Consider the following 18,672-nt stretch of genomic DNA (forward strand, 5'->3'; position numbering starts at 1 on the left):
AATCATTATAATACATAATTATTTACTGATGCCACATTTTTTCAGGAAAGATTTATACATTGTCTTATGGAACTGTACGTAATGTATACTAAGTGCTTGAGTGTAACCTACATTTATTTTGTATCATCATTTGCACCCAGAGGCTTTAAGTAATTTAAAAATGTTCTGGGAGTTCTGTTTCTTGGTTAGTTAACTCATTAATACTCACCATCAGTCAGATTCTTGTGTGACGTTTCTAACTCAGGCTAGAGCATATTTTCTTAGAGCTGTGAGTCAGAAGAAACATGAATTGTAAGAAAATATTTTCACCTGAATAGAAAAAAATCAACTTTTTGCATTTCTTTATTTGAGCTCTTTTCTTGCATTTAATGTTCTTAATCATGGCACTTACTAGCACAGATTATTTACCACTGTTAAGTTATGGTATAACAAAATGCTATATGTAGTCTGAGTAGTTTTGGCTTGACTGGGACAACTGAGCCCATACACCCAGCACTGCAGGCATGATAAACACGACAGAGAAGTCAGTGCTCATAATTGGCCGTGTTGGAATTTATTACACCTCTTAGTTTCTTGTTTAGCTGAGTCAGAGAGCTCTTGTCTCTATGAGAGTTCCACTTTCTGATTTTGGATACAACTTTTTTTTTCTTTTGTTATATATCCTGCTAAGGTAAGGATTCCACCTTTGGGGTTTGTTTTGGGGGTTAGAGTTGGGCTTACTTCTAGTAGGTATGGCAGCCTCAATTATCCATTTACATGTGTGAATAATTTTGCGTATGTAGCTGTGTTCTTGGGGTTTGAGGTAGCTGTGAATTTTGAAAACAATAATTTGATAGGTTGTAGTTTGCTTTAGAATAGTTCTTTACTGTTATGGGTTTAGTCAGGGTTTTCTAGGCTGATTTTTTTTTTATTTCAAATAAAGCATCTTTGTGGTCCTACCTCACTACTGAAGATGTGACACAGGGGAGGGTGCAGTGCTCTCTTGTGTTGGTGAGTACCAGGTCCAGTATGTTTGATCCTCTTGTTGGAGTGCACACTTTCTGATTTAGGGTGTTTGTGTTGATACAACTGGGAAATGTTGTGCCAGTGAATTATGGGCAGTGTATGTTTTCCAGTTTGTAGAAGGGTAGTGAATGTCTTCCATGAATAGGGTACTTGATTGGATGGTGAGTACCTCCACTAGGTCTAGGTAAGACTTCTGATCTTCGTGGGCCATAGAGGGTGACCTGTCGCTGGCCATGACATGGTAAAGAACCTTGTTTGTGGAGACTTGGACATGGGTGAACTAGAGGGCATTGTCCTGTTTTACCAAGCTGGAGTTGTATTTATTGCTAACATAGATTGATATGTTTAGCCCCTGCCTGTGCTGCTGTTGGCCTAAATGTGTGGAAGGCACTGTAGCCTTGCATTGCCAGAGTACCTACTGTGGCTTTAAACCAAATCAAGTCTCTATAACAGCACAAATGTCCACATTCTCCAGAGAGAAAAGCTTGTAGGGTGTGGAGTTTCTTGTTTAGGCTCCAAGCATTGAACATTAACACCTTAATGTTGCTTTGAGGTTTTTTTTTTGGCTTTGTTGGTAGTTGTGACTTTTTAACATTGCCTAAAAAAGGCTCTAAGTTGATGGATAATAATATCTGAAAGCCCAGGGGGAAAGGTGCAGATAATTCTGGCAAAGCAATGTGGTGTGCTAACCATGTTCGTCCATGCTGATATATATCGGATCCCACTGGGGGGGGGGGGGGGGACACCATGAACTAAGCCAATTATTAAAATCAATAATTTTCTGTTCATACTCTGGCATCATCCTTGGAGAAGGTAGAATGCTGCTCAATGCAAGACATGTACCTGTCTGTGGCACATATTCATAATTTTCTTTACATATAGTCCAGTGAGGTACATCTCAGGTCATTAACACTCACATGGACTATTATAGAATCATATTGGTACCTGTGGTGCAGTGAACTGAATGTGTGCGGAATATTGTGGATCTTGGCTCCAGATAGACAATTAACCTTCGCTTTGTCCAGCCTGGTGAGAGGGGCATCTGTGTGTCATATAATTGAATCCCCTATGACAAGAGTACTAGGTGATGTGTATGCTTGTCTTATGGGTTTTGCTGTTGGGGGATAATTGGGTATAGTCTGGGTGTGTTTTTAGGTTTTACTTTTGGTGTGTGCTTTAGTGATTGCTGAGGATAGGTATTTGCTTAGGAGGTGTTTGGGAAGGTTTCTTTTAAGTGTCTCAGCATAAGAAGGTCTATGTGTGTGGTTAGAAGCATGTGTGAAGGATGTAGAGTGTGTGTGCTTTTTTTGACACTCTAGTGAGATGTTTGCCTGAAAGGAAGTTATGCATGTACATCTCTCACATAATGTGTTAGTTTATTTAAGGGTTGAAAGGCTGTCTGAGTACATGAGACAATTGCTTCATTGTCTCAAGATGCCCATATCTGCCAAGCTGGCCAGAGAAACATTAGGAATTTGCATATCTTTATTGTCATTGTCAGGACCTGTATTAAGGTTGGGCTGTTATGGTTTAGGGACCTGGTTTTACAGGGGCCACCAGAGTGGTGTCTAGGGTTAAGGCTAGATGTTAAATAGTGCTATGATCTGGTATTTCTGCTGTTTAGTGCACTAACTAGCTGTCCTAACCTTAGCTCCATGTAAAGCCTTTCTGTATTACAAGTTAAAGTTTTAACTACTAGCTTTATAGGTAAAATTTTACACAGTAAGCATTTGATGCTATACAGAGCAATGCTAACCATTGCTACATGGTAAGCAGCGCTGCACAAATGTACCTAATTTCTAGCAGACAGAAAATAGCTAAACAACGAAACTTTGAGCTCCCTGAAATGCTTCCCAACTCAGAGACACCAGGTAAATACCTTCTGCCACAAGAAGGATGAACCTGGAATTTATTAATGTAAAAGCACATCAAAAGTAGCTCTCAAGTGCAAATTAACACCAAACAACTAAGTCCCTAAAACGCCTTCTGATTGTTATTATGGTGTGTGTGTATGTGTGTGAGAGGGGTACAAGGAGCCAAAACCAAGGGCAGTTTTTTTACATGTCACTCTAATTTACTTAAAAGTTAATGGAAAAGCAGGTTCTGCATCAACATGCATTTTCTGAACAATTGGAATGTCTTATCAAAAAATCATGTACATTTTAGAGTTATGAATAGCTTGTTATCTCTGGTAACCCCTCCTAGAATAATTTATCTTTGCCTTCCATGTCAGACATAGCTGGTAGCCCCTCCTAGCCATTAACAAGGCAGGGATTTATTCTGTTATTGCAACATCATATGGAGGTTAAAAAGGGCTAAAGTAACTCACCACATGTATTTAAGAGTTGTTTCATACAAGTAAATATAGATGTGGTAGAGATCACCACTTTATATTTTATTCTACGGAACTGATGGGGAACACTTTCTCCCTACCAGAAGTATATTAATGCTAAATGAATAAATAAAAAACAAATTAACCAAAACTGTTGGTGAATGAGGTGAGAAGGGCAATGGCACTAGTGGATAGTCATCCTGGCCTTGGGTGCATAGCATGCAGCCAAGCAAGCTGGTCACAAAACTGTTGCTCATCTTCACAGGTTATACTAAGCATATATTAATCTGGTCCACCCCTGGAAGAATGTGGTCCTAAATTATTACAGTGCTGTAAAGCTTAAAATTTGAATCAATTCCCTTGGACTTACCTGTTTTCTGTACAGTTATTTAGCTGGAATTCTTCTACCACTTAGAATATGGAATGAAGACATGCAAAATTATGTGGTGCACTGAGCATTTAACAGAAGAAGCGAGAAGAAAACTTGCATGTAAGATATATTACAAATGGAGTGTGTACTTTAAAAAATGAAAAATACACATTGAAACAAACTATCCTTTTTGAAACAGCTCATTCACTTTCATATGAAAACACAGTCATTAAGTGTAGACCACTTGTATTTTATAATGAGGACACACATATGTGTTGTTACAGTACAACAAATACACAAACACACAAGGTAGGATGGTGGGAAGAGTAATATAGCAATAACCGATGACATCAGTGTGGTATATTTTAGATTTAGTCACGGTTGGTGTGGTTTAATCATGAGGGCGAAGTGAGAATTATTGCTTAATATATCCATGGATAGATCATAAGGATGAGGTTAAAAAACCATAAAAACAATCTTATGAGGCTGGAGATGTTTTATGGATACTTTGTCTGTGATTTGGATGGCATAGTGGTGCAGTGGTAGTGTTGTCGCCTCACACCAAGAGGTTGTGTGGTTTGATTCTCAGCTTGAGTGCCTTTTGTCCGCAGTCTGCATGTCCTCCCTGCATTCGTGTGGGTTTCCTCTGGGTTCTCCGGTTTCCTCCCACATCACAAACACATGCATCTGGAGCGTTTCTCCCAGGGCCTCTGCTGAAAATTGGCTTTGTTCCAAGTCTTTCTTTCCCAGTAAACGAATGCTAAATAAATAAATAAATAAGTACTATGAAAAATAAAGCAATGGAGGAAAAACATGTAAAGATTATAGCGAAGAAAAATAACAAATCGTTATTTTTTTAGATTGCAAAAAGAGTGAAGAGTTTTGGAAAGAATCAAAGTGAGAATAAGGGGGAAGTTTTTCAGAATATAAAGTTTGATGTTCTATTTTATGGGAAATATGAAAAACAAAACAGTGAAACTGATAGACAGGATACTGATGGTAGCAATATGGGTGTTGTGGAAAAGATGGTGTGATAAATTACTGTATAGTAAAAATAGGAATGATGGAGTGATGACTGAAATAAAAAGATGGCTGTAGAGAAAGGAGTTTGGGGGATAGAATGAAAGACACAAACAGTGGTGTGTGCATACATACATACACACATATCTACCTACCTACCTACATACATATGTGTGTGTGTATATAATATAAATCATCTGTACCTACTCTTTTTTTTTCGATAAGTGCTATGGAGGCTTTTATTTCCACCTGTGGTACTACAAACTCTTGCAGGTGGGACCTTGGTTTAATACCTCATCTAAAGGATGGTACACCCAGGAGTGTAGCACCCCCCGGTATGCTACACTGCAGTGTCACTATTGGGAAATTAATCCAAGTATTCAGTGTGGGAATAGACACCACAGCCTTTTGATCTTCTAGCACCAAAGATGTGTAAGTTATGTTGAGCCATTGACATTAAAATATTATGGAAAAGGTTTTTCTTAAGCATTTATGGATGTCCAGGGAAAGCTACCGATTTCATGTTTGTGTTTTGTAATTTGATTAATCAGTTATCTGTTTTGCTTACACAATTTTTCACAATGCTTATTGTTAATCCAAGCTTGTATCTGAAAAAAAACCCAAAATTATCAGCTTTAGATAGCTACCACCACAGAGTATGCATACACATTTACTTCAGCTGACTTGCCTGTTAAAACTCAATGTTAGGGATTATTCTCTCATCAGAGCTGTAAATTTCAGATAAATGGACTCCAGTTTATGCTTAACTTTTGCCAGAGGTCTTTTTAAGTGCATCAGTTTGCAGGACAACTGTGATATTTACTTTTTTCTGAAATTATTTGAACTTTAGCTAATCTGTGTCTGATAACTATGTCAGCATGAACCCATGATCATAAACATCGCCTACTGCAGGATTGGTGCACCTGCTAACATCTGCTCACATTGTGGCAAGGTCTAAACAACAATGCTGAAGCCTTTAATAGCTGCCTTGTCTTAGTCAGGGTGCCATGGTTCTTAATGAAAGATCAGTGCACATTTCTTATGTAGACAAATGGTTATGAAGAAGAAGGCAAAAGGCCAGGACCTCTCCTGTTTGGCATCTACTTTTCTGAAGTAAAAGCCAATACCAACCGGCTCTGAATGACTCAGTTTGCAGATAACTTCTATCTAGGAGCAGTCACTGAATCCCCAAATGACTTATTCATCCTGCTTGAAGGTTTTTCCTAAGTAAATAACTGGTGCCAAAATCATGGGCTGAAGCTAAATGCCAAAAAAATGCATTTTGTATCCTTTGAGAAATCATCTATTCCCAGAGAACTACCACATTATCAGTACTCCTCTAAGAACTGATGTAGTTGTTCAGAATTTTCAAATTTATGTGGACAGTGACTTAACTTTTGACCAACATGTGTCCATTGTAAGAAAGTCCTTTAAACTTTTATATTTCAGTGTTTATAAACAAAGGGATTATGTCTAGATCAAGGGATGTCATTGCCCCCCCTTTTACGCAGCCCACATTACACCAGTCATTGAATATAATGCCACCTTTGGGATGTATCTGGCCAGACGCACTCAGCAATTGGAACCTTACTAAAAGGATGCAAGGCCTAAACAACATGCCCTGCATAGACTGACTCAAAGCCCTGTCACTGTGCTCTGTATGCTACAGACTGCTGAGAGGTGACCTGTATTTGGTATATAAGGTGTCCTCTGACCCAGTACAGATAGATTTACTGCATATCAGAAAGTCAAATGGCCTCAAAAATACTCTGCTTAGGGATTTAAACCTCTTTTGCAGCATCAACAGATCAGTTTGAGGGACGGGTATATCCCACAAAGGATATGTATTCTCTGGAACAGACTTCTCCCTCCACATAAAACTAAGTTCATCCCTGTCCATATTCAAGCACAACTTGGATCTGTATATGTAAAACAGAGAAGTTAGCACAGGACAGCCTGCTGCATTAGTAATGGACAAAGGCAGCTTCCAAATGCTTTATCCTATGCTTGGTCCACCCAAATTATCTGTGCTATGAACACAGTTATTCTCTTTAGGGGTAATTGGTAAGGCCAGTCTCTTAACAAATGGGATAGGTTAATTAGAGCACAAAAAGAGAAGTTGGCTAGGATTAAAATGTCCCACAAGGGCAGCTAGCCTAGTACTTACCTATGAACCTATAAAAGGCGGTAACAAAGTTCAGAGCTCTGAGTAACCTAATTGCTTCCCTTTTAATTCATATGGCTTTCAGGAGGATACATTAATTTAGATGTACATGATTCACAAGGTCAACAAGAGTCTCCACAAACAAACTGACAAAACTACAGGTTGAAGGGATACTGTCTTCTTCCTTGCTTCTGACTTATTCCACTCACTCTTCTGACACTTTGGGTTGTAAAATTTTTATTCATTTGGAGACAGAGGTACAAAGCCCCCTTCACACCCAGGTTTCTTACACAAAGTATTTATCTTGTACACTTTTGGGACTGTAGCACATGTGAATATTCTTATCTGCTTCAGAAAATTTATCAGAGTTTTTGAGAGAATACAGTGCCTTTATTATGTTTGCATTTGCTTTACTAATTTTATGTATTTTATAAGCTTGCAGGAAGTGAATTCAATGATTAACAAACGACTGAAAGATGCCATCTTCACTGATGAGTGGAGTGAACTATTCATGGAGGTACTTGGTCGCTTCAACTATGTGTTGGTAAGGAAGAATTTTCTCAGAACTTTTAAGAGCATATTTATCTGCAACTAAACCTTGTTCTATTACTTTTTTTGCCTTCTAGTTTATACTCTGGTTTATCAGCCAATGTGTAAGAAACTTTAATATTTGCATTTACATCAAAATGTGTTGTCCCACAAAAATATTTATTTTGCATTTATCAAGTAGCATACATAGGGTCTATATTATGACATCGCATGCTCAGAAGAGCGAATGACACATAATCGACGTTGAAACCTCAGAACAGCGTTTTTTTTCCCAAGGGAAAAAAATTTCTGTTCCGAAACAAAAAAATGTAAAACATTACATAATGTGGGGGGCTGTGCCCCCCACAACCCTCTACTTAAATATACCAACTCTGAGAGTGCACTACAGTGCCGAAAACAGCAAAGTAGTGAAAACGGCCAAGCAAATTCTTTCCCAGGGAAAGAATTTGCTGAAAAGCCGCTTCGCTATTTTGCCTTTTTGCACTTTTCAGTTCGACAAAGACGCATTCGACAATCTGCGACAGCGTAATAGGGAGCTGCATACATATATGCTCCTCCTTTGCTCATCTGGGTCAGATAGGCTTCTCTGAAATGTAACCACAGTTCAGCCTTACTTAGAAATATTTTGCTGTTCATAGTATACGTGTTAGTGCACAGCACAAGTGTGTCATAAAATGGCTGGACAAAATCCAGTGCTGCTCCCACAGGCCCTGTGTGTCTGTATGCCACTAGTATTTTGAATATGACATTACAGATGTACATCAATATTTTTGTATTAATTTTGTTTACAAAATACAAATAAGTGAAAATTTTCAAGCATGGATTTAACATTAATATTCAAATGTAATATTCAGTTAACATATTCATGAAGAAAATTAATTGATTATAATAAAAAAAAAACATTAAGGAAAAATATATACACTGTGTGCTGTATAAATCCATATGTTATTAGTATTAAATATTTATTAAAACTGGTTTCTTTTTCAAATATAGCACTACAAATGTACAGCACTATGTCAGCTGGTCAAATTTTGCCGTATGGCACTAGCATTTTGTAACAGGGTGCCACAGAACTACTCCACTGCATAGCACATGATAATTCATGAATATTTCAGCAGAAGTGATTAATTTTGCCTTACTACTTACCTCAGTAAATTCGCAGCAAGGTACATTATGTAATGTAATATTAATTCTGTACTTGTGCATGATTTATGAGGATTTATACTGATTTGCTAAATGGTAGTTTTGGTGAATGTAGAAGAATTGGAAGTACATCCACTGAAACCTATTTTGTTGACATTGGAGTTTGCCTCTTTTCTTCACTGTTGTGTGACCTTGGATTGGTGTATATAACTTCTGGGTGTATGAGGCTGCGGGTGACGGGGCTTGACGCTTACAAAAAAAAATGTTTTTATTGGATGTTTAGTGAAGGTAGTTTTGGTGAACTTTTACATTTTTTCATTCGCAAAAACCGCCTTCAGTAAGTCAATATGAATCCTTTTATGAACCTGGAAGGCTATAACCAAGTCAGTTGCACTAGTAAATAATTTATCAAGTAGAACATAAAAACTAAGTACTTTTTCATTTGAAAGGGAAGCAGTGAATTGTCACTTGTATGTAATTTAATTGATTGTGCTTTTGTCAGTTTTAGCTTGGTGTTAATAACTAACATCTGCCTGTGTGTTTTTCTTCATGTAAAACCTACAATAACTTTAATTTAGGTAATACAATTAGAGAGCTTACACAAAGTATATACGAACATCTGTATGCAGTAATGAACAAAGATGGGCATAAAGCTGTTTACATATACAGCAATGTTTCAGGGTACCATTTGGAGATTTTTTCTTCCTGCAGAGTTTTTTCATGTCCTTCTAAACTCTTTTCCCAGTGCCTCTTCCATGAGACTACAATTTGTGTGTTGAAAGTGCCAAGCAAATCAAACTTAATGCTTGTAATCCTCCAGGACTAAATAGCCTCAGTTCTGTGAAATGCTTTCTCAAAATAAAAAAAATTCAAATGTTCCCACAACAAATATTTATAAAATTGACACTGACACTATCTATGAACATTTTAGTTGCTGATGTTTTGATTTTTAAACTATTTTTTTTGTTTTTGTTTTTAGCAAGTTTTGTGTATTTTATAGATTGTTACTACAGTATGAATGCACTTTACTAGCTATTTTTGGTTGGGTCGGTTTCCTTAAATTCCCTTTCCATGCAGTCTTCCCCCAAAGCTATATCTTTAGCACTCCAGCTTAATTTCCTATTTAGTTGTACCCTGGGATTCAGTGTACTCCATGTAGGCTTTGTGTGAAAATGCATTTTAAATAAAAAAAAATTAACAACCAATTACTCAATTAGAATAAAACAATCAATTTTCTATGTTTAAGAAACATTTAATGTTAATAAAATCATTTAGACCAGGAAACTTATCTGATTTAAGTCTGATTTATTGCAGGTTTTGTATGTTTATACAGGGCATTATGTTTCGTTCAAATTATGACGGGTTCCTGAAGACAAACTGGGACCCTCACCTAAGGTCTTATCAGAACTGGTCTAAAGAACACAGGGGTGTTGATGTGGTAACCACCCCCAATAGTTCTGAAATCAAAAAAGTATAAAAAAAATACTCACATTTTACTTAGTATTTCATCTATATAAGATGATCAATTGATAAAAATCATACCTATCTAAAAAAAAAAAAAAAAGACAATGTCAAATTCCTGTGTTAAATCTTTTTATGTTTCTATTAACATGTCTGGGATGGTTACTAGAATGGTGCCAATATCCCAATATATTGATACATCCATACATGGTTGTTAATTATTTTGTTATTTAAATGCTTTGTGTGAAGCCTACAAAGAGTTTAAATGTGTGTGTGGTGATGCATGGTGAGCAGCAACGATAATTACATAGTCATACCGCTCACTGCGTTTAAATGTAAATAAGTGTGTTTTCGTGGCTGGCAACAGTGTTGCCTCCAAGAAACCATGTAAAGCAACATGGATAGCAAACCTGTTTACATCAGGGCACAGTCAGTTAGCATGCTTGCTCGTAATACCATAATTATCACCAGGGCTTAACAAGTTCTGTATATGGTCCAAACACAGTACAGGACTGTGTATGCAGTGCAGAGTATTGTGAAATCCCATTCCTGGCATTCTGCACCAAAGTTCTGTAAATGATCTGTAAAGGTACCTGGACTGCCATGTAAAATGAACACTCAGAAGAAGTGTGTGTATTTGAATAGGGACGCACAGATGAATTGTAGGAATGAACACAGGGTAAGAAGACAGGTGAAACAAGCTAATGTGCAGAAGATGAGGGCATATCAATGGAAGACCGTTGTAACAGTAACACCAATCACAAAAAAATGTAGCAAAGTCAAGCCAAAAAATCAAACACTACCCAAAAGCCACAGGACCCGGCTGCCTCCAAGGAAGTAATAACTGCTGGGAATAATCCAAACACTTTGTTTATTATTGTCAAAGCAGACAAAGGAATTAAAACATTGATAGAAGCCAAAAAACAATATCTTGAGCGCTTTCGCTCTGTCAATACCGAGCTTCTTCAGAAATAATAATAATCAGGTTATTTCTGAAGAAGCTCGGTATTGACCGAGCGAAAGCGCTCAAGATATTGTTTTTTGGCTTCTATCAATGTTTTAATTCCTTTGTCTGCTTTGACAATAAGTAACACCAATCACTTATCAGTATGGGCTGCACAGTGAAAATGTGTATTATGTGACTGTCACACAATTGACAACAATGGAGAAGATGTCTGTTTGAGATAAACATCCTTACATGAACAATGTAGAGGACATCTATCAGGGATGCTATATACAGTTGGGGTAGGGTGCATATTGTGAAGCTGTGCAAACTGATTTGCCTGAATGTGAGCGTAATCTCAACAGAGGTCTCCAACAAGTGGGACATAGGTATAGGCTTATGGACAGCATTAAAAGAAGCATGCGCAGTAATGAACAACACCAGAATAATACCACCAGTAATCCCATGTCTCTGGCATAACATATGTGATTTAGAATGATCAGAGATGGTTCTGGACAAGCACACTTGCACAACTGTTATGACATGTCTGCACTCTGCGAGGGTAATCACACACTGTCCCGACACTGTAACATCTGCTGGAGGTATTAAGAGAGCCACTACTATACCTGTATGTGACATTATGATCAATACAGGCTAGTTGACTGGTGTGCATGGCATATAGGGCACGATCCACACTCACAAATGTTACCCATGCCATTAATGTTGTCAAACAGCTGTGTATGTACTGTGTGCATCACCAGAACAGGGATCATACATATATCTGGTGTTACAACTTGACGGGGGTCCTGCACCATCAGACAGTAATATTTATGCCACTAAAAGAATACCTAGGTATGGCCAGTAAGATGTGTGACAGCTCACTATGGCAAAAATGGTACACTTCAGTGACATATCACTGGAAGATGTGTAGTGAGGTACATGAAGAAGGGTGCATTGTACTTTACATACTCGGTAGTTGTGTTAAATACAAGAGAGTAGTCAGCAGTGTGGCCACATGCCGGTAGATGTTCCACATACCATCTACCCCAGGACATAGGTCACATATCTAGTGGTGTGATTATAGGATGTGATTTGTACATTATACTTGAGTTTTTTTTTTCATGATGTAACTAATCTCATCGTGTTTTTGTGTCACTGCAGGTGTTGTCATGGCTGTGGCAGTAATCTTTGGTGTGTATGTTAATACTGTCTGTATTATACCAATATCACAGTTGGAATCGATGATTGCCCATAATCTGTAGTCCTTCAGACAGCTGTTTGAACACAGGATGCGGATGTGACTTAAATAATGGACAGAAAAGGGCTTAGCAGGCAGCTGTGATGTACGGACCTGAGATACAGGTCACTTACACATTTCAGTATATTTAAATACCACATATGTGATACAGTGGTCTCCCCACTTGGTGATATAGGTGTTTATGGCCACATCTGAGAGTGATGAGTGAATACTTCAGTGTGGATTTGTGTCAAATGCCTTGGGCTTGTCAAGTTCAAAAGGATAATAATGTTGACATCATCATGCATGCCCTCAGTGACCTCTTTAAAGACCTCTACCAGATGTAACAGACATGATGTAGCATTAACAACTCACACAGGTCTGTTGCACACAGTCGGGATATTACTAGTATCCATATAGAAAAGGTCCATGATGACATGTTGGTCTACCTCACAGATGAGGAGAGTCAGGATGTGTTTATGCATGTATGCTTTGGGTGCTGTTCCCCCCCTCCAACTCACATGGACGCATGTTGATGTGCACTCTTCTACAGAAACATAGTCTGTGGGGAGGGTGTGTTGAAGTGTGTATTCAACCGAGTCAGGAAAGTATATGTGCTGAGCCATGCAATAGGTGGTCTGTGATGTTGTCACAGCCCATTAATTCTGTGTGATAGGCCTAAATGAAGGTAAGATGGTGCATACTGCCTATCCTGATCTGGCCTAGGGTTTGCACACAATCCCCCATGCAGATATCATTGAGAAACTCTCCCAGCTGGGGATTAACCCTTACATCACTAGATGGGTAACCATTTTGCTTACTGACAGAAGACATCTTGTAAAAGTTAGTGAATCAACCTGTACCAGTAGAGCTGTCACCACTGGCATACCACAGGGATCTTTGCCTGGCCCTTTACTATTTGGAATCTATTTCTCAATAGTTCAGGCTAAAGTATACAGCCCTTGACTTACTTTGTTTGCTGAGTGCGTAATCATTGAGTCCACCTATGAGGATAACATACTACAGGAGGGGCTAACACAGACAAAGGAGTGGTGACAAAGCCTCACAGCCTACAAATAAATGCAAAAATGTGTCTTTATTTTGTCCTTCTGCAAATGGAATTCCCTGCTAATTACAACATTGACAACAGTCCTGTTATGCTGAAACCCAGTGATGCAAGCACTGGAAACACACATAGATTACAATCTAAACTTCATCCACAAAGTGTCCACACTGGTATTGAAAGCCTATATTGTGCACATTATAAGTTACGCCATCATATTCAGGTCTGAGGATCATATTACAGCACTGTACTCGAACCTCATTAGAACACTAATAGATTATAATGCTCTCTTTTGCATGCACCTCACCAGACACATGCAGCAGCTGGACAGATTACAGGATTTCTCACCAGGAAAACACAGGGCCCAAAAACCATGCCTTGATGTATGTGGATAGACTGAAAGCCATATTAGTGTAATCTGTATTGTATAGAATGAGGTGAGTTCTGCCTGGCCTCCAGGCTAGACTCTCACCCTGCCCTGGTGGGAATAGAGTACATCCACAATTCAGATATAGCTGATGACATCAGCAGTGTCTGTTGAGGAGAATATGGTAATAACAATGCCCCACTTGCTGGTGCAAAAGGCTCTGTGTAATGTCAAGCAAGTACACAAACACATGCTGACTGCAGTGAGAACAGAACCCCTAACTATCCAAGTACACAGATTACAGAACACTGTCTTTAAGGCAAGCACCACAGTGCAAGTCTGACTTTTACAAGGCTGTAGGACAACTTACAGTGGATGACATCAGCAGTGCATGTTCGATAGGAGATGTTGGGAGGCCTGCATGAAATGGATGTGTAGGAGATGTTGGGAGGCCTGCATGAAATGGATGTGTAGGCATGTGCAAGTGTCAATTCATGGGATTGGGAGTGTAACTGTAGGATATACACTTATGCCCTTCTGGCTAGACACACACACACACACACGTGCGCACGTATACACGCACACACACACACACACACACACACACACACACACACACACACACACACGCACACACACACACACACACACACACACACACACACACACACACACACACACACACACACACACACACACAGACACACACATGCACTTACACACACACACACACACACACACACACACACACACACACACACACACACACACACACACACAGACACACACACACACACACACACACACACACACACACACACACACACACACACACACACACACACACACACACAGTTGATCACAGTGAAAACAGAACCCCCTACCTAAGTACACAGACTACAGAGCTCAGTGCTTTACACAAGCACCACAGCACAAGGCTGACTTTTACAAGGCTGCAGGACAGATTATAGTGGATGACACTAGCACTGGATGTAGAAGAGAAGATGTTGGGAGGCCTCCATAGGTTAATAGTTTCATAGATCCACAGGAAGTTACAAGGCTAATGGCCCTAGGGCCTTTAAAGCCTAGTCATGTAAAAAACAAGTACCCTTATTGAGCATAGTTAGATGGTAGTTGTTAAAAGAGCAATTTTGTGATCAGCAGCGACTGCCCCTGGCCATGAGGGACATAGGTGCCACCCATGGCATGAATTTATGATCACCCATCCAGTTGTCAAGGTTGCATGTGAATAGGGTCATTGAGGAGCACTTTCTCCACATTCAGTGGGAGCCTATTTAAGAGGAGCAGTAGTCACTGAAAGATACATCTCTCTCTCTCCAGCATGTTTTTTTATGTCACAGGCTGGGTTGAGATCCAGCAAGTTCTTCTTGTCACATGTAATTTGTGGATGTCCAGCATTTCCAGTAGGGCAGGGTCTGAGACTGCTCTATACACCAGATACAGGTCAGCTCTCAGCAGCCTGTATGATACTGAGTACAGTGTCAAGGCCTTCAGTCTTTACATGTATGCCATGTTTTGGAGGCCCTGGATTCTCCTGATCAGAAACCTCTGTAGTTTCTCCAGTTCCTGCAGGTGTCTGGTGAGGTAGATACAGAAGGCAGCATTGTACTCAATTAGTGGTCTGATAAGGGTTGAGTACAGCAGAGGTATGACCTCCCATGTCCTGGATACACTGCATTTACTTATGAGGTGCACAGTGTAGAATGCATGTCTTATACTCTGGACACATAGTGATTGAGGTTTAAATTGCTATCAACCTATTTTTCTCAAGTCTCACACTACCGAGTTTGAGGTTAGAGGGGTGCTATGTGTATCATAATTAGCAGGGGTACTTCTTTGCAAAAGGGGACAATGAGGCATATTTTGCATTAAGTTTCAGTCCATGAGTTTGACAGCAGTCATTTGTCTGTGTCAGCCCTTTCTGTAATCTGTTAACATTGTTGGGGTGCTCTATATGATTGCAGCCAGTTGACAGTAATCTGGAAATGTGGTAAGCCACAGGCCATCTACCTTTGCCTGGACTTCAGAGAAATAGTTTCCAAACAGTAGAGGGCCCAGCACAGATCCTTGTGGTACTCTACTGCTATCTGGTCTACTGGGTGGAGGTGGACTTCCCAACTTTGACAGTGTGTGTTCTGTTGGTGAACTAGTTGGCTACCCATCTAGTAATGTATGGGTTAATTCCCAGATGGCAGATTTTCTCTATGATACCTGAATGAGGGATTGTGTTGAAGGCCTTGGCTAAATCAACATAGGAGGTATGATCTGTTTTCCCTCATCCAGGGCTTTGGGGACGTTATCAAAGAAGTCCACTAGGTCTAATAATGAAGATCTTCTCTTGACAGAACCAAACTGGGTTGGGTTGAGAGTGTTGAAGGTCACCTATGTCCCTGTGGATAAGGGCCATGATGATTCTTTCCATAACCTTGCAGATAAGGGTGGTTAGGCTTAGGGGTCAATAGTTCCCAGGGTCAGTTGATGGATGTGTAGGCATGTTCAACTGTGAAGATGGTTCTAGTTTTGCACGTTAACAGATTGATGTGTATTGCATATCACACAACATTTGATATTAATTTATGTAGTATACTTGATATGTTTGTGAACAAATAGTGAGACACCAGGGTTGCAGTGCATGGGGAAGGCTGGACATGGCTGCATTGTAAACATGTAACATATTGTTAGATAGGACCTTCATTTTGTTATGTCTCCACATGTAGTTTCATGAGATAAAGATTAAATGGACAGAAAACAGCACTGATACATGTTAATATTTACTATAATGCAGCTGCAAGCAGAGAGTTTGCATGACAGTTGGCAGTATTTGTGCATGTGAGATACACATTTCCGTTACTTTCCCTGTTTGCACATAGTTAAGCAGTGGGCAAACACAAACCACATTGCTAAAAGTCTGAGAGTTAGTACTGAGTCTATGAAACACACCTGCTGCTTAGCTGAATCTGTGGCAGCAGGTGTAAATGCATTAACATATTTCTTTGTGCGGCAAGATTTTACTGTGTTCAAATCTAGGTGTATCTAATACTTTTAAATAAACAGTGATAATGCAATGACATTAATTCTTTATAGTACATGCGTTGCTGTGTGCTGGCATAGAACAGTGGGTTTAAGCAGCCTTGCACAGTGGTAACCACAACATTGTAGGGCCGCTCACTGTTGCTTGGCATTGGCGCACAATACCAAACTCTGCAAACATGGAGGCCAAAAAATGAAGGGATCCATTGTTTTTACTGGAACTTATGTATGCTGTGTAAGATTTTATTTTTTGACCAGATTATTGGTGTTAAAATGGGTTAGATAGGATAGTGGTGAAATGGGAAGCAAGCAGGGGGAAGAACAAATAGAAAGCAATACAGGAATGTGGAGGAGGGAGGCAGCTAAGAACCATAGCTATCTATTTCTTCAGCAGCGAAAACTGATAGTATGTGCAAAATATTAGCTGAATTTGGACTGTCACCTCAAGAAAGAGGTGTGTTAACAATGTAATCATGTTGTGTAGCCAATTGGACCAAATCAAGTGTGTCAAGAAGATGTGTCTGAAATGGAGAGCTATATATGGGGCAATATTTTTTTTTGTGGGACATTTGCCATTTTTTCAAATTCAGTAAGAGAGGAATGGTGGGGAAGGGACATAAATATCCCTCGGTAAGGTAAATTTTGTAGGTGAGGAAGCAAATGCAAACAAGCAAGACAAACAAGACAAGACACAGGGATGGTGAGGGAAACAAAAGGTTGGGGGACACCATGATTGGGGTGAGGGAGGGGAAAACATGGGCTCATGCCTGTCAAACGGTCATCACTGTCCCCTTACTCTGCTGGTGGCTGGAGTGCTTGATGTCTTCTTCTCCTGCAGACCATGAGGGAAAGCAGTCTCTCCATCCGGTATAGGTGTATACCAGTGGTGTGGTGCACAACCCTATGCACCAACCCTGGCATATCCCAGCGGGTGATGAAATCCCCACTTTCACCACTGCTCCTGGAGGATACAGCAGCACCAATTTCCAGGGCAGTACTACCTAAGGGCACAGGTAGTGCAGGGGCAGCAGAGGCAGTGCTGCTAGGTTGGATCCAGACATGGTAGGCATTGGTGCTGGAGCTAATAGAGTGGATGCAGGATGATCCACTGGGGTTAGCCTACCTTGTTGTGCGATGGAGCATTTACTGATTTGGTACACATGGAAAACATGGAGATGTTTTGATGACACATAATAGAAAATAAAAAAAACAGATAAGGGATGGGGTGAGAGAAAAATAGAGATAAAATTAGTACCATCATATGTGACATACAGTGCATTAACACAATTATACAACTATTTTATGTGAAGTATTACATTTATGTATATGTCCTAACAAATACACAGCATAACTACAGGTTGCTGAAAGCAGTCTTTGAAATGTGGATATATTACATGTATGTGTGCTCCAGTTATACAGATTACAGTTAACAGCAGGGTATTTATGCCACTTGTATAGATTTTAATGTAATGTAAATGTTATTAAAGAAATGCAGTATTGTATATTTGTGACTTGTGGTATTTGAACCCACAGCCTCTAACTACAGTCTTATATTTGACTTTTAAAGTTGGTTTGTGCTACAGACTAATGTATGCATACTTGCTTTTACAGTTAGGATATGCATGCTCAATTTGCTACAACTGTATAAAAAAGCAGAAGTCTATCTTTAACTTTTAAAGGTACAATAATACTTCTCTTGTGCTGCATACATACCACTTGCTTTCCTCAGTCTCTCCATTCGAGCAGCATGAGCCCGTCTATTAAACTCAAGTTCAGCACTAGCTGGGGAAAGAACATAAAAGAAGAGAAGACCGTCATGCATATCAGTCTTGCCTATATTTAGCTTTCAAAGTATTACAAATACTCTCTTATTACCATACTTACACAGCTGTGGTATGTTCACAGTTTCAAATTGTCAGCCAATGGTTGAAGGTATCCCTTCTACTCCTCTGTACTTCATTAAAATG

General features: G+C 39.4%; 1 protein-coding gene across 1 annotated transcript in view; it reads left to right on the forward strand.

Moving 5' to 3' along the window:
* Positions 1 to 18,672, forward strand: part of INPP5J (inositol polyphosphate-5-phosphatase J) — a 791,140-nt gene that overhangs the window by 258,067 nt on the left and 514,401 nt on the right. The window contains exon 4 of the mRNA XM_044068468.1: positions 7,327 to 7,435. Coding sequence (XP_043924403.1) covers positions 7,327 to 7,435 — 109 coding nt within the window. The remainder of the gene's footprint in view (positions 1 to 7,326; positions 7,436 to 18,672) is intronic.

Source organism: Protopterus annectens, chromosome 4.part0 (assembly GCF_019279795.1).
Source record: "Protopterus annectens isolate FY-2018-M chromosome 4.part0, PAN1.0, whole genome shotgun sequence".
In the NCBI taxonomy this organism is placed as follows: domain Eukaryota; kingdom Metazoa; phylum Chordata; order Ceratodontiformes; family Protopteridae; genus Protopterus; species Protopterus annectens.